At 36.1% G+C, this 25,358-nt stretch overlaps 1 protein-coding gene and 1 pseudogene across 3 annotated transcripts in view; one reads left to right on the top strand and one right to left on the bottom strand.

The window, feature by feature from the left end:
• PCMTD1 (protein-L-isoaspartate (D-aspartate) O-methyltransferase domain containing 1) overlaps positions 1-25,358 on the top strand; it is a 65,364-nt gene that overhangs the window by 10,062 nt on the left and 29,944 nt on the right. Inside the window, exon 2 of one of the 3 annotated variants that reach the window (XM_011372122.2) lies at positions 17,907-18,337. The exons of the other annotated variants lie outside the window; for them this stretch is intronic. Coding sequence (XP_011370424.1) covers positions 18,031-18,337 — 307 coding nt within the window. The 5' untranslated portion in view covers positions 17,907-18,030. The remainder of the gene's footprint in view (positions 1-17,906; positions 18,338-25,358) is intronic. 3 annotated transcript variants of the gene reach the window in all.
• Positions 11,194-11,312, bottom strand: LOC111746789 (annotated as a pseudogene).

The following is a 25,358-nucleotide window of genomic DNA, read 5'->3' as shown; positions in this document are numbered from 1 at the left end:
TGCTGAATTGAATTTCTTATAAGTACTCAGAATGACTCTGTAGTAGCTTTCCACTACCCTAAAAGGTCAGGAGTTAAGCAGGAATAGCCGTAAGCAGTTTTAAGCTTGATCTTTATATTTAGGCACAATTTTTCCCAATGGTGTAAGATAGTAGAAATATTGAAAAAATATTTTGTGTTACTGTGTCCAGGGGTTTGGTCTGGGCAAACATTCTGTTTTATAAGATAAAATGATTACGTGGTTTAATAATAACTAAACCGAAAGGTTGATTGTTTTATTTGTTGCCATGTTTCCATTTGTTACTACAGATTGAGTTTCAGGATCTTCATAAAGTTTTTGTACAGTTAGTCTATGGTATAGTTATTCCCTCAGAGAACTTGAGGCTGTCTTAAAAATGTTGCCATTCATTATATATGAGACAATAAATTCAAGTTCTATCAAGGAATAAGAGTGTATCTTGCCAGCGATTATCCTTGTGATGTGTTATTTTTTCCCTGTATTTGTGGGTGAGAAATAGGAGAGGTGGAATGGATTAGGGCTGCAGATGTACACATTTAAAGTGGATTTGTTTAAGTCCCTATGGAGCAGCATTCTGTTGGAGAGTAGAGGACAAATAAAGTTTGGGTGGTGTAATAAACAAATAATTCCTCCCTCCCCCAAAGATTTTCATATTTTAATCCCTGGACCTGTTACTTTATATGGCCGAAGGGAATTAAAGTTACTAGTCAGCTGACTTTAAGATAGGAAAACTATTCTGGATTATTCTGATGGGCTTAGTGTAATCACAAGATTCCTTAAAAGTGGAAGGAGGAGGCTGAGTGAGGAGGACTCAGCTGGATGTGTTGCTCTTTTTGAAGATGAGTAAAACGGTCATTGGCCAAAGAATGAATGATGGACACTAGACGCTGGAATATGCAAGAGAACAATCCCCTCTAGAGCCTCCAGAAGGGAATGCAGCCCTGTCTACACCTTGCTCTTAGTTTAGGCCAGTGAGATCTGTTAGATTTCTGACCTACAGAACTGTAATAAACTACGGTTTTAAGCCATTCCATTTGTAGTACTTTATTATGGCAATAATAAGAAACTAATTCAGTTAAGTGTATTGTGACCATTTGATTTAGGGAAATGATTGCAAAGCAACCTCTTCATCCAATAAAATATTAGTATGACATTTACAAAATTGATGAAACTAGTGTTACTGTGTTAAAAATAAATAAACTGGTGCTACTTGAGCCCTGCTGCATGGAATTTCCTGTCATTTTTGCAGCATCCCGAAGGTACCTCTGAATTTCCACAGCTTCTTTATTGATAAAAGTGGTATACTGGGCAGGTGAATCAAAATGATATAAAGGATGCTATTGGAGTTACAGTAACCTAGCTAAAATTGATAAGGATAGTGACAATGAGATTTTCAGTAAGAGGAATGGGAGTAATTGAAAAGAGTGGCTAGTTTGAAAGGTGAGGGCCTATGTAGAAGGTTTTGGTTTCAGACATATTAAATTTGAAATTATGGTGGGAACCCCCTCCCTGGGAAATTAATCTAGAAACTTATCAAATACATTGGAAATTTTATACTAAAGAGCAGGATGATTTTGAATCAGCAGAGCAAGAAAAAGGAGAAATATTTACCTGCCCTAAAATCCCTGAGGCAATATGTTGGAGAAAAGCAGTGACAAAATTAACAGCTGTTTAAATTGCTTTTCTGGCAGACAGAAGCTGAGGTCCTTGTACATTTGCTACATGGAACCTTCAATTTGGGTGAAAGTCTCATACTAGAAGAAGTTGTACATAACCTTTGTTCTCAGTAGGAAAGAAAGATTATGTCTGTGCATTCACTGTAAAAACACAAAAATGAATTTCTATTGTAGACTCACTAGCTATACAAAATGGAGAGGTTACAGTAAGGTAGTTGGATAAAAAAAATTAGTAAAATTATTATCTTTGAAAGTATTTTTGTTCCTGCAAAACACATGTCTCCTACTCAGCACACATTAAAATAAATCAAATACCATATATAAACTTAAGACTACCTTGTAATTATCACTCTTCTTTGCTGTTCAGTTATTTCATTTTTAGTACAGTAGCTAAGTATGTCATTTACTGTTGCTCTCTTCCAGAATTGTTTTCTGCTAAATGAGTGATATAACAAATTTATTGAATTCTTTAGTGCTTGTTTACATATTTAATTTTTCCTCTGTGTTCCTACAACTTTGGGATGGTTTTATTCCAGTGTTTTATGATGGTCTTTTTCTTCATTATTTGAGATGCCACTAGCAAAAAGTAACCTTTACTATTGCTTATCTCTAGCATTTGTCTCAAGAATTTGGCTTTGCTTTTTCTCTGCTCCTTTATTCCTTTGTGAATTTCTGTTTTTAGCTTGCCTACTATGCCTACATCAACTTTAATGAGTTTTTTTCAGTGGTTTTATTTTGTCCTTTTCCAAGTGTGCTAATAATCATGGAGGAAGAAAGAAACAGGGGTACCAGAAAGATCATCTGCTTCAGCTAAGAAACTCATGTTTCAGCTGACTCCCAGGACATGAGGCCACTAAAGCATCCTCCTGTCTAAAAGTTTGATGTTTTGATGAATTTCCTGAGATGGCCAAATTGGCAGCCGCTGCCCTTGGTTCTGTTAGCTCTTCCATTTCCCTTTGTGATCAGGATGGACAGCTCTCGTAACACAGAAAAGCTTGTAACAATTATTTAATATTTTGCTAAAAAACTAAAACACCTAAGTACTTAGAAGTTAAAAAAAAAAAGAGGGGTTAGTGTTTGCAGGATATAACAATTTAAGTCAAGTCAAAGGAAATGTGAAATGTTTTGTCTGGTGAAGTATCAGGATCTCTTGTGTTCTCAGTTCATTTTACTGCCTAACTTATTGTCTTTCATTCTCCAAATGATGTGAGTATATAGTCTCTCTGGTTTTCAGGATTGTATCAGTGAAATCCCAACAAGAAAGAGAAACCACACAGTAATTTGAACATAGAGAATTTAATATAAAGAATGATTAACTGTAACAGGATTGGTTAGTAAGTAAAGAGGATTCTAAAGAGTATAAAAATAGATAATAAGGAGCAGCCACTATCTCTAAGGGCTATAAATGAGCACCTAAGGAACAGGCCCATCCAGGGCTGAGATCTAGACCTTGTTGAGAGGGTGTGTGACTCACTATGGGTGTGAAGTTGCTGCGGTGCCTCCTTAATGGAGAATTTGCCCAAAATCTCTCTGGGGTGCCAGGGAATGATGTTCACAGAGAGGTTTCACCAGAGGCTGTCTTCTGAAAACCCCCTAAGAGCTAGAGAACTCATATACTGAAGGAGCCAGCCAAGCAGCTAGCTAGTTTCCTCCTAATAGTAATCTCCCTACTTCCCATCCTGAGGATACTGAACTATCAACTTTTCTACCTTTTGGGGGAGACTGTGTCATATCTACTGCAGTCTTCTCTGGTTCCCAACTTAACCATAGTGACATTAATTGAAACCACTGAAAATTACTTGTAAGTTTTAATACTTTGTGATAATAGTTTTGATATCATAGGTTTATCTTTCTCTGGCTGTTGCATTTCTTCTTGATTTGCTTTTATTTTAAACTCTTGACGCATTTACCTTGAGCTTTTTTTTTTTTTTTTTTAATGTAGTATTACCAACTAAATTGTAAGTTCCTTAAGCCTTTTGTCTCTTTTCCAATGAAATGTACCACAAAGGAGGCTATATAATGCAGTGGAGTATATAACTTACCTAGTGCATAGGTACGTGTGCTATTTTTTCCATATTTTAAATAACTGGGAAATAAATTATTCATTAGTTGCAGGCTTTGAATTATCTCCTCTTTGTTATAAGGCACACCAGTCTCAGAGGCAAAACAATCCATGGGGTCTGTGTATCTCAAGTATTGGTCTCACCCTTTCATTTTGATTAAATGAATGCCATGCCAAAGATATTTTACTCATTTAGTCTCTTTCACCATTTACTGATTGTTTTCTGTATATTAGACTGTCTGCCAAGTCAGTGGTACCCACCCTTTTTGGCACCAGGAGCTGGTGCTCCAATGAGAATCTAAAGCCTGATGATTTGGGGTGGAGCTGAGGTGGTGATGCTAGTGCTGGGGAGCAGTTGCAAATACAGATGAAGCTTTGTTCACATGCCTGCTGCTCACCTCCTGCTGTGCAGCCCAGTTCCTAACCAGTGCTGGTCCGTGTCCCCGGGAGTAGGGGACCCCTGTGCTAAGTGCTAGACATAAACAGGTATTTAGTATATAAAGCCTTTCCTTTAAGAGACCATAGTCAAATGGGTGGGAAGCAGAATAATAACCTTGTGGAGAGGTGATAGATATATTTAAGGCATTTGGAGAGCATTGAAAAAAGGCACTATTATGTGTCCCTGCAAGATTTGTATTGAGGAAGCCTTAAGCCCTACTGTAGCTATTTTTGACAATGGCTTCACTAGGGAAGTAATTAAGGTAAAGTGAGGTATAAATGGTGAGCTTTGATTCATTAGTGTCTTTAACAAAAGATGCTAGAGAATTTGTTCTCTCTGCACACACACAAAGGAAAGGCCATGTGAGGAGGACACAGGGAGAAGGCAGCCATACAAGACGAGAGTTCTCACCAGAAACTGACCATGCTGGCATCTTGACTTTGGATTTCCAGACTCCAGAACTATGAGAAAATTTCTGGTTAAGCCACGTAGTCTTTGGTATTTTGTTATGGCATTCTGAGATGACTAAGATAAGCATCTAAGTGTTCTGGAAATGGGCTTTGAGAAGATTTCTAGGAGGGGATTCCTTCTCGTAGAATGACTGAGAGAGAATTGTTGATTACTAGGCTTCTGATAAATTTAGTTATTTTAGTAAGGTACTTAAATTCTAATAATGAAGTAGACAAAATCAGGTCTGTCATTCCAAATGGAGGTTGAACTCATTATACTCTGCCTGCGGATGCATGTGCAAATGCAGCCATATTTGTAATACTGTTGTCAAGTGGGATGGAGTTATTAGCATGGAAATCTGGGAACTTAACTGCTTCTGTCTCATAACCTGTTTTTCTGTGGAAGATGAAGTATGGCCATTTGTTGAATAGAGACCCCAATCTTGTGAGGATGATGACAGTGCAAATGAGTTTGCTGTGGGGAATGGGAGCCAGAGGTGAATAAAGACACAGAGGTATTGCTGGATCTTACTGAAATTCCATTTGAGATTGAGGAACACAAATCTAGTGGTACCAGTCCAAGTAGTGGATTTCTTTCCTTGGTAGCAATACATAACATAAAAGACTTCACAGAGTATGGAGATTATTGGATTGGTCCAAGGTCGAGTTTGCAAGAGGAGTGAGGCAGAAAGTTAGAATGAGGGGTTTAGAATAATGGAGAGTTCGTGAGTGAAGCCATGTTCATGGGACCTATTTGCTTTGGGAAGAAAGTGATAACTGGTGTCAGCAAGTTATAGCCTATGAGCCCACTGCCTGTTTTTGCATAGCCTACAAACTAAGAAGCGTGTTTATATTTTTTAAGTGGTTGGAAAAATTAAGAATATTATGATGTGAAAACTATATGTAATTTGTGTCTATAAACAAACTTTTGGAACTCAACCATACTCCTTCATTTACATGTTGGTAGTGGTTGCTTTTGCTTGACAGGTAAAGAGTTAAGCAGAAACTATGGCCTGCAAATCCTAAGATATTTACTATCTGGCCTTTGATAGAAAAAGATTGCTAGAGGACTAGTGACACTGAAGATTAACTTAATTAGAAAAAGAATGAACAAATTACATGTAAGATGTAATTGTGGAATAAAAGAAGGATTCAGAAGTTAGTGGGTGGGTAGGTCTTCAGAGTTTAAGGAGAGTGTATTTGTTACCTTTGAAGCTCGAATGGTTACCGAAGATTCCCAGAATGATCCTAAAGAGTTGGGGATCAGAGAAGACTATAGTTGAGTTGCCAGAGGCCCCTCTAAAAATGGAAGAGTTGATACTTCAGTGTCTTCAGTATGAGAACTGGGGAGATTATTATTGATAGGAAAAATGTAATAAAAGTGCAAAACAGGTTCTCTTACACCTTTTCCAACAAGAGTGTTTTTTAAAAATCTATCAATCTTTTAGGGTTTCATAAACATGTATATGTTTTCTATATATATACATCTATATATACATATACATGTATATGTGTTTTCTATAGCTTCTATATTTTATACATATACATGTATATGTATATATATTTGTGAATGTACATATATTTTTTTTCTCTTACTCGAATCATGACTTTACACTGATTACTCCAAGTCCATCCAATCTCACAAGGTATTTTCCCAAGGTCTCCCAGTCATTCTATGCTTTGATATCTCTCAGAAACACCACAGAGTAATTGAGATCTCATTGAAAATTGGCACCTAAGATCCAAAAGATTTTTTATTAGTATTAGATAGACATGTTTTTATTTTTTTAATTGAAGAAATGATTTTAATTTCTAATAGACATAATTTTTTATACATTTGATAAATATTTTTTGAAATGGGAACTTTTTTTGTGTGTGGATTAAGTAGGTTTGTATTAAATAATAGAAACAGGTAACAGGGACTGTTATAGGCTGTTTACATGTATTATCTCAGATACTTTTGAAATAAATTCTGTGAGGTAATTATTGTTAATATTGTTTTTTACCACGTAGCAGCTGAGCCCTAGAGAGGTGAATTATGTTTTCTGAGGTCACGTAGCTAGGAAGTTGTAGAATTATGGTTCTGACCTACAACCCAAAATGTATTATATGATCCTTTAAGTATAATTTTTATTTATATTGAAAGCACATCGTTAGAATGATTCTTAATGGAACATACAACTTGATAATGAAATAATAATTTGGTATACTAACATGTATTCTACAAATGATCCTTCTAAGAATAGCAAATGAGTAAAGTAAAATTAACAATATTCTTGTTGATATAAATCCTGTTGAGTTCTAACCAAAATTTTACGTCGCTGAGTTGTGTGATTCACCATAACCTGTGTGGATTCAGAATAGGTATATTTACTCATTATTACATGATTTTTGTCTGGAGATTGATGATAATTCATGAACTTTCTTGGGAAGAAAGTAACAACAAGAATAAAAATAGTCAAATAGGAACACAATGATTTTAGCTATCCGACTTTTATTACTATGTTTAATATAATAGTTTAATTTTTGGTATTTTTTTTTTCCTTACAATCTCCCACAAGCTGTCATAAGTCAGGATTTAGTAATATTGTTCGCTCCCAATAACTAAAATACTGAAATTAAGAAAAATTTTAATTTTTTTTAAAAGAAAGCATTATGCTCACTTAGTTTTAAGAAATCTAAAAGGGATAGATTAGGTTTTTTGCACTTATATATTCTAATGTTTTAATAGATTTTTCTCTTGTCTAAAATAATTAAATAATGACTTATGAAACATGTGTTTCTTTCCAACTTATGTGATCTTGGACAAGGCAACTGCTGGGACTCAATTCTTTATCCATGAAATAGAGTGATCTCTTCTGTAATTTTTACCTAATAAGCCGTACAAATTGACCTTAGATTCTGGAATATGGTCTCTGAACCCTCCATGCCTATCATGGTTCCTGAGTCATAAATAAATGATCAGTTTTTATTTATCGAATAAGGAAATTACTAGATGAATTCTTTGTGCAAAACACTTAAAAAGTAAAATATCAAAATGTAAGATAATATTAATTGCTTTGATAAACTTTCAAACATTGAGTATTTTAAAATATACTGTTAAACATAATTTTACTCACATAATTTAACTATTATTTATACTTAGAAACTCAATCTAATTAGCATAATAGTTCTCTATGTTATTAAGAGTCTTTAGTTCTATGAATTCATTTTAGCCAAATGCAAAGTAATTGTTAGACATTTGCCTGAAAATACACACTAACCATTTAAAAGATTAATTTCCTTGAACAAAGACTGTCTATGTGAACTGAAGCCATCCATTGACATTCCCTCCTCAATGTGCCTGTGTCCTACTCCTTGCTGGGCCAATAGTGAAGATATTGTTAATGCAGCCTGAAGGGAGGTACTGAATTATAGTTTCTAAAGCTTTCACAAGCATTTTGGTTATTCTGTTTGGACCATTTTGTCCAAATGAGTTTTTTTGACTCTAGGAACCATCGATGACAAATTAATCATTTAAACTTAAGGTGAGCTTCCTATCACTTACTTTAGACTCTGTAGCACTATTATGATCTTATGACAATTCTTTTTTATGGACTTCTTAAACTTTCTCTGGGTCATAAATAAAAATAAGGATAAAAATTATTTGTCCCAATAAATGAAATGAAACTATAGTATCAGTGTGGATTTGTGTATACATGCGCGTATGCCACTTTTCTCAAGGGTCTCAGACCTACATTTTTAGTTGTATTTTCTTCTGATAATGTGAATATTGGTTGTAGTGTATGACATAAAATCTATGAATAAGTCCAAAACATCTCTGTGTTATTTGGGAAATGTAGAACAAATAATTTAGTCTTTTTTTTTTTCTCCATTCGTATGGTGTAGGAAATACCTAGGGTAATTATGAAATTATATGAGTTGGTAATGAAGAACTTTGAAAATTAAGAATTATATATAACTAGATATTTTGTTTTATGCAGCTTTTATTAGTATCTGTCCATAGGAAAATAATGATCATTTTTCTATTTGTATAATAAATGCACTTGGACTTTTGAAAGTTTTTAAAAGTGCCCTCAGTAGAATTTGATATAATATAGTGACTTTGTCTTCCAGATGGAAAAAACAAAACTAGAAAAGATAATGGCTTGCTCAAAATCATATAGTGTGACAGTGGCAATCTTTGCATTTCACAGTATGTTAAGATGTAGAAAGAGTATCTTGTGAGCTTGTTTTGGTTTACTCAGTGACATAATAGTGGAAGAGAAAAGCTACAGATCATTTGATGAGTAGCTCCCATGTTGTGTAATTTTGCTTAGAAATATTTTTAAAAATTTTATTTGAATATTCTGTGTGAATTCATAATTTTTCAAATAAAATAAGTCCCACTTTGAAAGCCTGAGCAAGAGGAGCTAAAAATGTGTACTTTTTTTAATCTCATGCTTCTCTCTTGATCTCAGTACATCCTAAGAAGCATCGTCAGTCAACGGACTGAAACCAAAAAAGCTCAGCTACCATTTCAGTGTTTTGGTTCAGACTTTTTCTGAGTTAGAAGAGATAAACGACTTACCTGTTTTAAAGGTTTTTCTAGGCTGTGGCTCCTGTAAGGATTTTTTAAAATTGTGTTAAGGATGGTTAGTATAGCACTTCTTATATTTCTTGAAAAATTGAAAGATGTTGAACAGTAATGCTGAAATCTGAGTCAGTACTCTTTGAGGATTGATTTTGTTAGCTCAAAGATATATGGAACTTTGCACGTTGAGGGCGTTTGTATATGGTTGAGGTTGTGTTTGGGAATTGTGCAGTGATATGGGTTTGAAGAGGTCATATATTCAGATCTTTAAAAGAAGAGGAGAGACTTTTTAGAGTTACATGATATCCTATAATTTTCAAAATAATAACATTTTAGATTTGCTTCATATCTTGCTTTAAAATTTTTTTTCATATTCCATTATTATAACCTCATATTCTATGACTTAAACTCTCATAGAACTACTACTACCCATTGTTTTTCCATCTTCTTGGAGTTCATGCTGTTCTCCACTGCTCCAGGGTGAGAATAGGAAAATTAAAAGTATGAGGGGGAAGGTGGAGAGAAAAAATAGGCATTAGAAGCAACACTGGAATAGTGGAATTGAGAATATAACTGAAAAGTCTATATGTGAATATAGGCATCTTAAAACTTGCCAAATATCAAAATAGAGAATGTGGATACTTCTAACAGAAAACTTTCTTTTGCTTAAATTATTTGTAGTAGTGAATTGAAGGGTTAAAGGAGTAAACAATCAAATTATTTTGAGATGTGATTTATCAGTTGTCTCATCAGATGGAGATTCCAGAGTTCAAGGGATATAGATAAAAAAATATACCTTCATTTTGCTGTAGCGAATGTTCAAATTTGAAAGGATTTCCTAAAGTAGAAACCTAGAAGTTACTCTCACAGTGTTTTACATTTATTTGTAATTTATTAAATGCTAAAACCTTTACAACTGTGATGAATATTTTAAATATAAAATGTGATTTTACCTTCATTATTTTATCTTATTGAGTTTACAATCTGGGCAGAAAAGATGTGTTGAACCAAAGAAAATTATACAAGAGAGATAATTTTTGCTAAATTACATAACAAATGCTCCATCAGCAAAAACAAAAATTAGCACAGGCAGAAGTTAGCTAGTAAAGTTACTAAGAAGAGATTAGGTCCCTGACTGCGACGTGAGCACAGAAGGGCAGTTGGTCCTAATTTAGGCGCCTCAGCCTAGTTTATGGCCCAGAGTGTGACAGAAGGTACTGCTATTTTTTTTTTTTTTTTTACATTAACCTCTCTATTTCAGTCAGCTTATTTGTGAATGTGTGTATTCTTTTGGCTTCTATATACAGTGTTCTTTGGTTTTTCTTCTTGACACTGACATTTCTAATTTCAGGATTTACATTTATTTTTGCTCTGTAGTTCTGTCTTAAGGAGTTCACTGGTTGATAACTTCACTGGATTTCAGAACTGGTACTTCTTTGTTTTCCCTTTTTGGTCTTTTGTGTTTAAAAATTAAAGTTTCGAATATGCCTTTTGTCATAGAAGTGAAAGAAAGTGAAGTATTTATTAAATATGTGTGTATTGGAGGTTTATATGCAGTGCACTATATCCTCTTCACAAATTTAGGATGCAGTTATTTTTCCCATTTTATAGACAACGAAACTGAAGATCGCAGGTTAAGTATATTTGCCCGAGGCTGCAGTCAGTAAACAATATCAGATGCTTTATTTCCTACTATCCATTCTTTCTATGGAACCACTAAAAAGGGAGGAAAAAGAGGAAATAAGAGGGTGAGAAATCTGAATCGAACATCTTTTCAATTAAGAGAATAAAAAGCTTTTGAATTATGAGTCAAGAGCTTCTGTACAAATTGTTCTGTTTCAGAAAGGTTTCATGACTTGACAGTCTCTCTGAACTTTTTTTTTTCTTTTTCTTTTTTTAGGCAAGGCAACCCTTGGTTGACCTCACAGATTGCAGGGACCTTGGCAGCTTGCAATCCCTTATTTTTTAATTTTTTACACCTGCAGCACCTGGTCTTCCTTGGTGGTCTCCCATCCAAGTACTATCCAGGTCTGGCCCTGCTTAGCTTCCGAGATCAGATGGGATCGGACTTGTTCAGGGTAGCATGGCTGTAGACAGTCTCTCTGAACTTTGGTCTTCTTATCAGTAAAATGAGGTTAATGCTTTTTCATAGGAGTATGGTGAAGAAATAGAGCTCAGTGTATGGTATGTAGTAGATATGTGGGGAATTGCATGTATATGTTGTCACTACTAAAAAATAGGTTTGTATTTATCATTGAATGTAGAGTTAATTAGATGGTCTTAGCTTTTGACATGTGAGTATTGAACCTTAGCTTAGCTTATTTCCTTTTCTTTTTTCCTTATTTTATACAGTTGACCCTTGAACAAAATGGGTTTGAAGTGCACAAGTCCACTTATACCTGGATGTTTTTCAGTAAATACATATAATACTGTAAATGTATTTTCTCAACATTTTTTTTCTCTAAATTACCTTATTGTGAGAATACAATATATAATACATATAACATACAAAATATATGTTAATTATTGGTAAAGATTCTGGTCAACAGTAGGCCATTAGTTAAGTATTTGGGAAGTCATGTTATACATGGATTCTCGACTCGGTGAGGGGAGGGGTGAGGAGGGTTAGGGTCTGTGCCCCTAACCTCCGTGTTGTTCGAGAGTCAACTATATTTATATTTCATCATAACTGTTTGTCATCATTGAGAAAAATTTTTCCCTCTGTAGTTGCCTCCACACTTAAAACAGCCTTGGTCCATGACTCCCATGACAAGACCTTTGAGGGCATGAGGAAGAAAGATCCTTTGTGTTCATGCCCTCAGATAGTGTGTTCCCCTTGGGATCACTGGTCTCTCCCCCACAAAGGTTAGTGAGCTTTGTCCTCACCTTTGCAGAGAAAGGAGCAGCAAGGAGCGATTGGCTGCTTGCCACTGGTTACTAGCAGGGACTTAAAGTGAGTCAGCATTCATTCTCTTCTCTTTCCACTCTGACATCTGTCTGCCATCTGTCTGCTTCCGACCTCCTTTGACTTGTCTTTAACCTTTTATAAAACACTCCCTAAGCTTCCTGAAAGACACCATAATATTGAACTGGGCCTTCAATAATTCTTCCCCTAAACCAAATACATTAAAGCCACACTTAATTTTCAGAGAAGAGCAAGTAACTTTTGTTAAGCAGTCAGGGGACTGGTTACATCCTGGTGCATCCATGTGGTAAGATATTTTGCCTCTTGATTTTGGAGTAATTTTTGATGGCATGAAAAAGTGCTTAGGACATATAGAATGATAATCTGAAATATATACAGTGTAATACCAATATTGAGATTTAAAAAGCATATAGATGCTTAAAAAGTAATGGGCGCTTTGAATGTCAGGATTATGAATAATTTCTATTATTTTATTTGGTTTTCAAATTTCCTACGAATGCATATACTACTTTTATAATCAAGTCAGTGAATATTATGAAAATTTAATATTCATTTCCCACACAATTTTAGCAACAATGAACATGGTAAAATGATGTATCTTTGAAGCTCCATAGTATAAATTATTTATATTATGATCTCTTTTTTGTTCCCTGTTTTCCTACTGTAGATTATTTTATTTGTAAATATATTTTCATTCCTTAGGAAATTATTTTCCATGTGTCTGTTATACTTCATTTCGTATATATATCCCCTTTATTTTTACCTTTACTTGTCAGTTTTGTTCAAATAATGCATGTACACAGTTTAGAGTCAAGTGATACCATAGGCCTTGAAGACAATGCATAACAGTTCTTGGATTCAGTCACCTGTTACCACCCTGTGGCTCACACTCCAGAAGAAACAATGCATTTAGCTATTTCATATGGAACTTACTTCCACATTGCTAACTAAGATGCTTCTGTTCTTCATTAATTTTAGACAGCATTTTTTACTTTCTCTTATGAAGGTGTTAACTCCCTTACCCCTCTTTACCTCTTCCCTCTCATCCTCCCTGTGGGGTTAAATGACTATTTAAATTTAAAGCAATTGCGTTCCCCATCCCCTCTACCAAATAATATATTGTAATTATATTCCCTTTCTTTTACAGTTTTGTTTTTTTCCTTAACATCTTATTTTAAAATTAGTCATACAGTATGCCTCTCATTCCCTAAAAGCCATCCTTGGTTCCTATTGTCTGTAGGAGAAAATCCAAGCTCAGTGTGTGTATAACCTGTGAGCTTACCTGGCTCACTCTTCATTTTTCCAGCCTCACCAACCACTACTTTCTACACCAGAGCCTCAACTCTAGTTACTGTTTTGTAGTGCCTTGAGTGGGCATATTGCCTCTTTTCTCCTTGTCTTTCCTGTGTACAGTCTTGAACACCTGTCCTTCTGCCTTCTGTGCTTACCAAGGCTTCATCTTCTCTAGGAAAGTCTTTCAGTCCTTTCATCCCCATTCCCACTTCCAGCATGTCTGGGTTAGGTGTCCCATAACACCCTTGTATATAATTCTACTGTGGCTTTACTCATCTGATTTTATAATTGTTTCTGCTAGCTGTTCTCCAGATGTGGTCTGGGGTCCCTCAGGCCTCCTAAGATCCTTTAAAGCATCTAAGAGGTCAGCTGCTAGGTTTTTCTACTATAACATCTGAAAACAACTAATGTTTGCAACACAGCTTGTGAAAAAAATAACCTTGGGGCATGCCACTCAAAACCTATGCATCTGTGTAACCAGTTTACGAGGAAAAACAATAGCAATCTTAAATTTTTAGCACAGCTAAATCTGTGGGATTTGCACCGAGCATCGCAGTCAGTCCTTCACAGCCTTAAATGCTAGGTAGAGTTCATCTTTCTCCTTTGAGATTTAGGCCTTGGAATATAGTTTGCTATGGATATCATTTTTATCAGAATTTAAAAATCTGAACCTGGATATAGCTTTCATTAGTCTGTTGTTTTAATTCAGGGACAGTGTCTTAGCATTTTTTTTTTTTTCATCTGCATTCATAGCTTCTAATTGCATCTAATTGCTATATATAATTTTCACCTTTTGCTTAAAGTCTTCCTAATTTGCTAAGGTATCTCTGTAATACATGAAAGCTTGTACCTTCCTGTCACTTCAGCACATGAATAGGTATTGTAAACCACCACAACTTCCTCATTATCTCTACATCATTACCCTAAGTACTAAATGTATGCGATAACTTGTGTTAAACATGCATTGTCACAGATTGTACCTCCTATTCCAGGAAACCTTTCTTGACTGCCTCCCACCTGGATATCCTCATGGCTTTCTGTTCAGATCTGTTTGTCTTTCTTACCAGACCAGAGAAAAAGGAGTTTGGGAAATCTGGTTTCACAATTTTGCACTGCATGTTGACAAGGTCATGTTTTTTGTAGCTTCTGAGTACCTGGTCTCAGGTCTGTTGGAGTAGGTCTGAAGCACAAATTACACTGCGCTTTCTAAGATGAAAAATGTAATTGTCCCTTCCTTGTTAATATCTGTGACAGACTCTGTTGTCTATAGTAGATGTTCTTAGAGTGGAATCATGGTGTTACTGAATAAAAGGAGATTGGTTTTGCCTGCATGCATCAAAGCCAAATGAGATACGAGCAGGCGTTTGCAGCAAACAAAGGTTTATTCAAGGAAATAACGCCAAGCCCAGAGACGCAGGTGAGCCAGGGCTCAAAGACCTGGCTTCCTGATGACCTCTTGGGCAGCAGTTCCCAATCTTTTTGGCACCAGAGAAGGACTAGAGCTTCTATGAGAATCTAATGCCTAATGATCTGAGGTGGAGTTGAGGCGATGATGGGTTGCAAATACAGATGAAGCTTCCTTTGCTCCCCCACCACTCACCACCTGCTGTATGTTTGGGTTACTAGTAAGCCACAGACCAGTACCAGTCCATGGTCCCAGAGTTGGGGACCCCTGCTCTAGGGCATAGGTTATAGAGGGGAAAGATCATTAGTCATAGTAGTTAAGGGAGTTTGGGTTGTGGGCTCCACTGATTGGTCAGGGCTAGGAAGGAGGCAGTTAATTGCATCAGGTCCTGATGTCCTTGTTCTCTCTGTTTCGAGGGGAGGTGGCCCACAGGGTTGGTCTGCCTTCATGGGTCTGGAGCTGAAATACAGCTGGACAAGATGGTATCATTAGTTTGACTGAAACTCTGTGGTCAACAGACATGAAGCTTTGTTTCTAAGACTCTGATGCTGACCAGAATCTGATGTCCTAAGGGCTTTAATGATTAAGAGTGTGGTTGTGCAATATGTGCAAAGGTAGAAGAATAAGGAAAGAAAAGAAGCAAGTGGTCATGGTGCGTGCTATTAGGCTAGGCAAAGCCAGTTTGAATCAAGGAGAGAAGAGAAAAAGTCATGTTAAAGATGTGAAACTTTTTGCAGTTACAATGGATCCCTAGGAACTCAGGAACCTTCTGAAATTGTATGTAAAACTTCTGATTTATATTTTAATAGAGAGGGCATAGATATAATCAGACTCAAAAAGATTCAGGCCAAAAAAGAAATCACTAGCCTGCAGGTCTTACAGTACTGAAAAGTACCCAATTGCATGTAATTTCTCAAAAGTATCACGTGGTCTCTTGCTTAAATACCAGTTCTTTCTTCATCCTATAATTCCTTTACCATTTTAAAGCCATTATACAAATCATACCTTTAAGAAGACGTTCCTTGATCCCTGGATTCAGTTCCCACTTTGGGTTCCTTTGGGCTCATGTGTTATAGCACTCTATCCATTTACAGGTGATTTCTCACTTGTAAGCAGACATGTGAATGCCTTCCTAATGGGCTCATTGTAACTTTTAATGAGATAATATACAGATAACGCTTAGCCCACTGTCTGTCAGCAAATGGTAGTAGTTCTTGTTTTCTTGATTCTTCCTCTTGTCTTTCTCACCAAAAGTGCAGTAAAGTCAGTGTTTTGCTGTGATAATTTTGGGTAGGTTAGAGTTCAGTAGGACTTGAGAAGAGTGAGGTCATTCTTCAGCCCTAGAACCAAACAAGGGGAATAATTTTTCAAACTAGTAAATTAATGGCATTTCCAGTAGAGCTATTTGTTAAACATCTATGCATAGTCAGAATTAGTTTTATAAAATCCTTAGGCATTTACCACAGTGGAAACTAAAGGAACTATCTTTCCATCTAGAAAAAGTAGTCACTTTTTCTTTAATCTTGGGAAGACATTCATTCTTTAGGTATGAAACCAGGTGAAAAAAGTTAACCTGCGCTTAGAAGCCATGTCATTAAAAAATAATCTTTAAATGCCAGAATTGCACTCAGGGACTTGAGATGCTTGAGCTATAAAAGGATGCCCAAACTACAACCCACTGAAGGAACAGCAGATTGACATCACCTATGCATTACATGCTATGAAATAGCACTCGTGAAGGAGAATGGTGTTGTAAATCCTTGTACTTTTTAAGTTATTTTATTTTTTGGATGTGGGAGCATTGGAGCCAGCCACATTTGTGTGAGTTTGAATGAATGTGATGTGAATTTACAGTATTTCTTCTCAGAAAGTTTAAAGAGATCATAGGAAAAGACAAAAGGGGATATAGACAGACACTGGGACAGGCTCTGGTGAGAAAACTGTCCAGTAATGTTGCAGCAGCTCTGTACCAGAGGTCTGAGGATCCTAATGAAGCTTGAGACCCAATTGCTTTTCTTGAGCATTCATCCTTGCCAGAGTTAGCCCTTGTTTTTGGTCACGAGTCTTTCATTTCTCGCTTTCCCTCTTTTAATACTTATTAACTATAGTTGAATAGAGCTTATTAACTATAGTTAATCTACTTATTAACTATAGTTGAATAGAGCTTAAATTGTGTATCCAGTATTGTGTATTGACATTTTAATTTAGTCTCAAGGTGCAGACTAAAGCACCTTGTTTCCATACAAAGATGCTGAGTTTGACTTGTTAAAAAAGTTAATTGTATGTGTATGTATGTAACATATGTTCTATTGCTTAAACTATTCAAGTTGTTAATGAAATTTGTGGTTTTATTTCTCACAAGGTTTACCAAATGAAATTTTTATACACAGAAACACACACACACACACTTTAAAAATGTGAGTCTGTTTTTATTTTTACGTTTTGTAATCAGTTTTTGGATATGTCATTCTTTGAGTTAACATTTTGAATTTATATGGTGTGTTTAGGAATTGTTAGCAGATTTTTAAGTGTAGGAGTTTTAATCAAGTAATCTGTACACATTAGACTAGGTTTACTATATTCTAAAGAAGGTCACATGGCTTGGTGAATAAGAGCATAGTTTCTGGGTCTGAAAGACCTGAGACTGTGTCCCAGCAATGTCACTTCTTAGAGCAGCACTATAATATGGCACCTAGTGGCCACACATAGCTATTAAGCACTTGAAATGTGGCTAGTATTGACTGACTGAATTTTAAATTGTATTTAATTTTAATTAATTTAGTTCTAGGGAGACACATGTGACTAGTGGCTACCATGAAGGGCCTCACAGTATGAGGTGACTTAACTTTTCTGTGTTCCAGATTTCCCATCTGTACAGATGAGGCCATATCTAAGCTATCTTTTGTGATTGTTCTAAAAACAAAAATTAATATATTTAACACCGTGCCTGTAATAGCATATGCCCTTGAGAAATGTTAGTTGTAATGACTATTACATATTTAATAAACTGAAATTACTTTCTTTTGAGCATTAATTTAAACCTGTTTATTTTTATTCCCTTTCAGGATTAATTTATTTTTGGAAATCAAGTGCAATATTAAAAGGAAATCAAACCATACTACATTATTGGAAGCCATTTCTGCTAATTTTATTACATTTTAAAATTTATGATTTGATTTGAATACTATCATGGGAGGAGCTGTGAGTGCTGGGGAAGATAATGATGACTTAATTGATAACTTAAAAGAAGCTCAGTATATCCGCACTGAAAGAGTGGAACAAGCCTTCAGAGCAATTGATCGTGGAGATTACTATCTGGAAGGCTACCGAGACAATGCTTACAAGGACTTAGCCTGGAAGCATGGGAACATACACTTGTCAGCACCTTGCATTTATTCTGAAGTTATGGAAGCATTGAAACTTCAACCAGGATTGTCTTTTCTTAACCTGGGAAGTGGAACCGGATATTTAAGTACAATGGTGGGCTTAATTTTAGGTAATTTTATTTTTGTAAAATTCTTTTTAAAAAGTAAGCTGTTTGTATTACTGTTTATAATTTACAGTGTTTGTAACTTTGTGTACAGTATATGTTTGTGTATACTCAAAAGTAGTTCTTTTTTTAAATGGAAACACAAGGTATTAGTAATCTTATTCTTAGCCTTGACCCTGATAGTTAGCTTCTACATTCAGTCCTAGACTAAAAAAAATCTTGGAACTGTTTCCCCAGTCATTGTCTGTATTTAAATTGAACAGCTGGTAGGCAGGAGACTCAGTAGTGTAATATAATGTATTTCAGATAAAGTATTCTGACTGCATAGATTTTGATGGTTATCAGTGTCTCATTTTAAAGGGAATGGTGCCAGGTTTTTTAAAAAAGATACAGGAGTATGTGGGATACAAAGAGTATGGCATTGGTGGAACAAAGCAAAGGATTGGAAAAAAATAGGAGAGAGAAGTATATGTTGTCACTAAGCTTTCAGCATACTTATTGTCTCTTGTGCCAGGCATTACTTCTGGTGAGAGTATACAGCAGTGATCAAAAGGGACAGATACCTCTGCCTTTGAGAAGCTTGTTGGGTGCTTACTACGGGAACTAAGCATTGTTTAAAGCATTTTATATACAGTAACTTATTTAAGGTTCCTAATAACGTTTCTGTGAACTATAAACTATTATGATTCTCATGTATATAGGTGAGTTAAACTGAGGGATAGAGAAGTTAAATAACTTGCCTAAAGTCACATAGCTAGGAAGAGACAGCTGGAAAGTATGGAATATGGGTGGAAAAAGCATGGCTGGAGGAAAATCTATAAAACATTATGATGATGAATGGAGGATGAAAACCATGAATTTTACTAAGCCATTTAGTATTTACTGAGTGCTACTGTGTGGTAGGCATTAATGTAGAGCATTAATGGCCCATAACATGGACTCTTACCCTTGAGTTCACAGACTGGTGTGGGTAGAGAGACAAAGACCAGTTTCTCATCCAGTGCGATATGTGTTATAATTGAGATATACGCCCAAGTTTTAGGAATGATACTGGTTTGAAATTTACTCTCAAGTGATGGGGAATCATTGAAAGGTTTTAAATAGAGAAATGACTATACTCTAGTAGGATAACTATGTCCCTGTGTGCTGCGACAGTCCTGGCTTATCCCTGTTGTTCTAGCTTCAGTATTAATAATGTCTTTTTCTTTCCCAAAGTGTCTCAGTTTGGACAATAAATTATGTGGTCACATATGGCACTCAAGGCATTTTTCAGTCCTGAAATTTCCCTTTCCTGCACACTGGCTGTCTTCTTACTTTCTCTCCTAGTCATGGAACCTGCAATGTATTTCTTTAAAAAAAAAAAAAAAAAAAAAGTACTTTCCTCTCATAGTTAAGTCAGTTCCTGATACATAACAACTGCTCAAAAATGGTAGCAAATTATTAATTTTTACCAATAAAGAAATTTATCGGCTAAATGTAAGCCGATAAACTTACTAAATGTAAGTTCTCCTTTCCTAAGACAGGAATTTCTCTGCAGATTGGGAAGCCTATCATTTCTATCACAGTGCCTCTTTGAGAACAGAATCTCTAGGAGTTGAGACTGCTTCCAAATCAAAGGAACTTAGTAGGGGAGTAGGGAGAGCTTCTTTTCAAAAATGAGTTACCCTCCTTGAACCAGTGCATTTCTTGACCAGCTCTGACAACTTTAGGCTGGAGTCCAGGCTTCTTACCATGTTTGGCAGTCTCAGAGCACCTGTTATCCTGTCTTCTACTTCTCCAATCTTGTCAACTGCCTCTTACTGAGGGAGGTCAGTGTAGCCAGAAGCCTGGCCAGAAGAGAGAGATCATAATTGGGAAACATCAGCAGTGAGGTGGCCCTCTTAAACCCCATTTCTTAGTCTCAGTCTCCAAGAGATGAGATCCTGTGCCCAGATGCATTTACAGGGCAACCTCAAAATTCATTGTATCTTGAATGTCTTACTTAATTCTTACCAGAGAGCAGTGTGGGGAAACAGACCCTTGTCTAAATGTTCCATAATGCGCTAGATATTTTCCTTCTGTTACAAAGCTCCAGGGAGTCATGGGTCTTTAGTTACATGCATGACTGGTCACTGGACATTATTCTAGGACTTAACTGTGTATGATCCTGCAATATGAAGACCAAGATATCGTTCTTCTGATGGGAAATATTCATTTTGTGAGACAGGTAAAAGTACTTCAAAGAAGAAAAGGGAGAAAGAATAGAGTCTGTAAAACTATGATTATAGCTAATAAATCTTGGATCTATCCAGCTTTCGAGGAAGCTTAATCTTTTTTTCCCATCTCTTTTTTTTGTTTTGTGTTTTGAGAGCGTTTGAGTCAAGGAAGGGAGGCTACATCCATAAAAATCGCTTGGAAACTAGATCCAAAGAAGGATGCTCACATGCTCCCTATAATTTTCTGAGCATGGTGAATCAGATATGTATGGTTCTATTGCTCCACAGTGACCTTATTAACAGAAGTTCTCTCCTTATTAAGTAACTCTAACACCATGGCTCTCGGCCACATTTATCTCCCAGTTACAAGATGGGGATGACAGGTGCTCACCATCAACAGTGGTTCTCATCTGAGGACATGCTCAGTATAATCTGGAGGAATCCAGGTTAAGGCAGGGAGAGCAGGGCATCTGTGCTTTGATGATACAGATAAGGAAGATATCCCTTGAGTTTTCATGCCACTCCAGAAACACACTTATAGAGAGGTTGCGTTACCATCTTGAGAGAGCTATTGTTGTTCACTGAGAGGAAGTTAGGTTTATATTAACTTCAGGAAATTTCTTTTGAGTAAAGGACATTTAAAACAGTTTTTCATAAATGGAGTTTATTTTTGCCCCAGATCTGGAGAAGAAATCACCTCATTTAGACAGTTTGTTTAGTTTCAAATTGAAGATAAATTCTTGTTCCACTCATTTCTTGAGGGTCTTCCTAGAACCAAGGAATTTCACAAAGAATCTTGTATTTAATCGATTCTCCTCTCAGTACTGTTTTCTTATATCTAGGCAATTCCATTGAAAAATAGGGTATAAGAAAAGAAGCCTCCAGGAAGAACCGGGAAGGCAAGTTATTCTGATAATCTTTCTGATTCAGGTAGGAGTGGTTCTCCATTCTGATCCTTTTTGCTTAGGGATTCACTACCATTTTCTAATATAACCCATAATATAAAAATTAAGATTTCTTATAAAACCTATAACATCAGGGACCACTGAACTTAATGACTTCCTTAGTCTTTTGCCTATTTCCTCAGTTAAAAGGAGTAACTGCCAGAATCATTCCAATACTCTGTATACCACTACCTCAGCACTGCAGTATTATTTTCTAAGGGTGAAACAATTGATAAGCTTGTGTGCCTAACAGGAAACACTGTCAACATGTGTAAATAGCAACAATTGCCGTATTGTCCAAAAGGGCTAATTAGTTAAGTGATACGATGTCAGCATGTTTGGTCTCTGTACTCTTTCTCTTTTTACCACAGGACATGGAATGGTCCTTATTCAGCTACCCTTATATTGCCTTTGACCTCAGATACTCATGTTTTCTCTTTCATTTTAGCCCCCCTCAGTTCAGTGAGTTTTATTAAACTTGCAGAGCTATCAATTACTGTAATCCAGTTTGAGAACACTCTCATCATCCCAGAAAAATCCTTCATGCCCAGTTGTATCTACTCCCTGTTCCTACTCCTGCCCCTGGCAAACACTCATCTACTTTGTCACTATAGATTTACCTTTTCAGTACATTTCTTATCAATGGAATTATATAATAAATGGTCTTTTGTGTATCTTAGCATTGTTTTCAAGGTTCATCCATGCTGTAGCATGTATTAGTACTCCATTCCTTAGGGCTGAATAACATTCTGTTGTATGGGCATAGCACATTTTGTTGCTCCATTCACTTAATGGACATTTGGGTTACCACTTTTTGGAAGTTATGAATGATGCTATGAATTTTCACATATAAATTTTTGTGTGAACATTTTAATTTCTCTTGGGTGGATTCCTAGGAGTGGAATTGCTGGGCTGTATGGTAAGTTTATGTTTAATTTTTAAAGAACTTGTCAAACTTAAAAAATGGTTGCACCATTTTGTAGTCCCACCAACACTGTAGAGGTTCCAGTTTTTCCATGTCCTCATTGATGCTTGTTATTTTCTTATTAATAGGCATCTTAGTGGGTATAAAGTGATATCTCATCGTGGTTTTATACTTCTCTAAGGACTGATGATATGGAACATCTTTCCTGTGCTTTTTGGTCATTCTTATATCTCTTCTTTGGTGAAATGCCCATTCATATCTTTCCCCCATTTTTTAATTAAGTTGTTAGTATTCTTATTTAATTGTAAGTGTTCTTTATATATTATTCAGATATTTTCCTCCATTTTTTGATTAAGTTGTTAGTATTCATATTAGTAAGTTGTAAGTGTTCCTTATATAATTTTGGATACAATCACTTTATCAGAAATATAATTTTTAAATATTTTTTCATGCCCTTTTAGAAGGCTCTTGGCTCACTTCAGGCCATAGAATCAGAGAGATCCAGATTCTCCCTCCGTGTGGTCCTCTGCGTCCCCCCACCTTGTTTTTATGGGGGAGTAAGACAGCACGTTCCGCAAGTTTCCAGGGTTCTCTTTAAGGTAGATTGTATTTTCTACATTTAACCAAACCCCAGTTTTCTCTCTGTCTGCTGTCCTCCTTTTTTTTTGGTGGTGGCGTAGAAGGAGGAAATTTTATTTTTTTTCTTTTGAGAAATTACAAATGTTGCTCTTGGTATGTGCTTTATTTTGGGATCTGAGCACATCTGTTTGGAAAAGAACCATTTCAATTAGGCTACTTGTCATTTTCTGAAATCAACAAAGCGCTTCACTGTTTAAACTGTTATTTCTTAGTCCTCGTTAGGCTTTCGTGTATCTTCTGCCCGTACACCCTGTATCGAGTTGCCACTACTATTCTATATTTTATGGGTTTTTTTCCCCCTCGTCACTTCTTTTGGTCGTGGAGTGGAAACATTACTCTTGAACATCTCCTCTATTGCACCTACCTCTGAAAATCAGTGATTTGTGTTTATGGATATTACTACTAATCATTCCAGAGCAACAAATAGTAAATAATAAAAATATATTAGGAAACAGTACAGGCTTTAGAAATTTTACAAAGTCTTCATAGCAATTTTTTCTGGTTATTATTTCCACATACTGTTCTTGGAAATTGTAAGGCAATCCTATCAGTGGTGCGAAAAGTCTTACTTAGGTGGTTCTCTGTGCATCTTGAGTTGTTAAATTAGGAATTAACTCTTCCCAACTTGGATCGTCTGTGTACCAAATACAGTCGATTCTTGTGAATTTGCCTACTTGCTAAAATTTATTTGTAACCCTCAAATTAATACTTGGTGGGGCTTTTGAGGTCATTCACACACGTATACAGAGGAGTGAACAATTTGAGTCTCTGTGAGCATGTTCCTCCCTAGCAGGGGTGGAACAGGTGAAGCTCCGCCCTCCTGTTTCCCCAGTCTTACAGGGATAGTCACAAGAGGGAGACAGAAGTGGGCAGTGCGGTACAAGCACCTCTGGCTCTGAGACCCATTTCTGGTTTCATTAGTGGGGCATCCTCACACAAATTACTTATCACTTTTGAAGTTTATTTTTTTCTTTTGTAAAATAAAATAGGCTTAACCAGGATGAGGTTTCAGAATTTCATATTATCTGTTTCATATATGTTCACATGTATCCATATTGCCCTGGTATCAGTGGTTCTCTTTTGCTAATTGTTTGCTGGACTTTTTATAACATAAACTATCACAAATAATGAGTATTGATTGTATATATTTCAGAAAATTACTAAATCTTTTTGAAGTTATATGTGTGAAATAATTTGTGAGTCTCTATCTCCCAGTGTAGGAGCTGGTGCCTACAGAATTGTCTTCTCATACAGTCTTACCTAGGCTGGCTTGGATCTTGTACTGAGTGCCGCAGATTAAAAACAGATTGACTTGAGTTGGTAGGGCTGCTTGGCCTGCTGAAGTTCTTGGTCCTTTCTGGAACCTGCCTTCACATTCTCTCTGGGTGGCTCCTGCAGGGTTAGTTCATCTCGCCTCCCAGACTTTTGACTTTCAAAGGTTGTTTCCCTGAATTTCAGATCTCTTTGCTTTGCCTTTATAAACACTCCTGTCCTTTTATGGAAGCTTTTTTGGCTTTAGCCTGTAGTGAAGGGCGAATCATTCTTCTGTCTTCAAGTAACAGCCACAAACAGAGGATTCACAGGTTTCTAGCACCAAGGTCTATCTGCCAAGTTCTAGACACTCTTGAATCTATCAAACTGTGCCAACAAAGTGGAAATTTAAATGTATAGTGCTTACTGCATATTTCTTCAGTGTACACAAGATTCTAAAAGTTCAGCCTGTCTCCAACTCAAGTTACCCTTTCTTACTCTATCCCACAAAATACAAAGCAGATCAGATTTTCTTCCTTCCTCCTCCTCTGTTTCCCATTTTGGTGAAAGGTGCTTTTTTCATCCCAAAATTACTCAAGGCAGAATCTGAACATCAGTCTCTTTCCTCTCTAATTATATTTTGTGGAGGTAATATATTCATAGGGTTAAAAAATCCAAAAGAATCAAAAGGCATAATTTGGAAGATTTTTCTTCTCTCTCTCTCCCCTCCATTTTATCGAGTTGCCTCCCCAATTCAAGAATAACTTTGTAGATTTCTAAGATTCTCTCCATTTTTGCATAATATAATTGAACCCATGAACAATGCGGGGGTTAGGAGTGCCTACCCCCTGGGCAGTTGAAAATCCACACATAATTTTTTTCCCACATGTAACTTTTGACTCTCCTCAAACTTAATAACTACATTCCCTTGGTATCTGTGGGGAACTTGTTCCAGGACCCTGCAGGTACCAAAGCCTGTGGATGCTCAAATCCCTTATGTAAAATGGTGTAGAACAATGCATACAGTTGGCTTTATACATTCGAGGATTCCCAACTGTGGATCAAAAATACTG

The sequence above is a fragment of the Pteropus vampyrus genome, unplaced genomic scaffold, assembly GCF_000151845.1.
Source record: "Pteropus vampyrus isolate Shadow unplaced genomic scaffold, Pvam_2.0 Scaffold201, whole genome shotgun sequence".
NCBI classification, from domain to species: Eukaryota; Metazoa; Chordata; class Mammalia; order Chiroptera; family Pteropodidae; genus Pteropus; species Pteropus vampyrus.
Note: the sequence above shows the minus strand (reverse complement) of the source record. Positions and strands in the feature narration are given on the sequence as shown.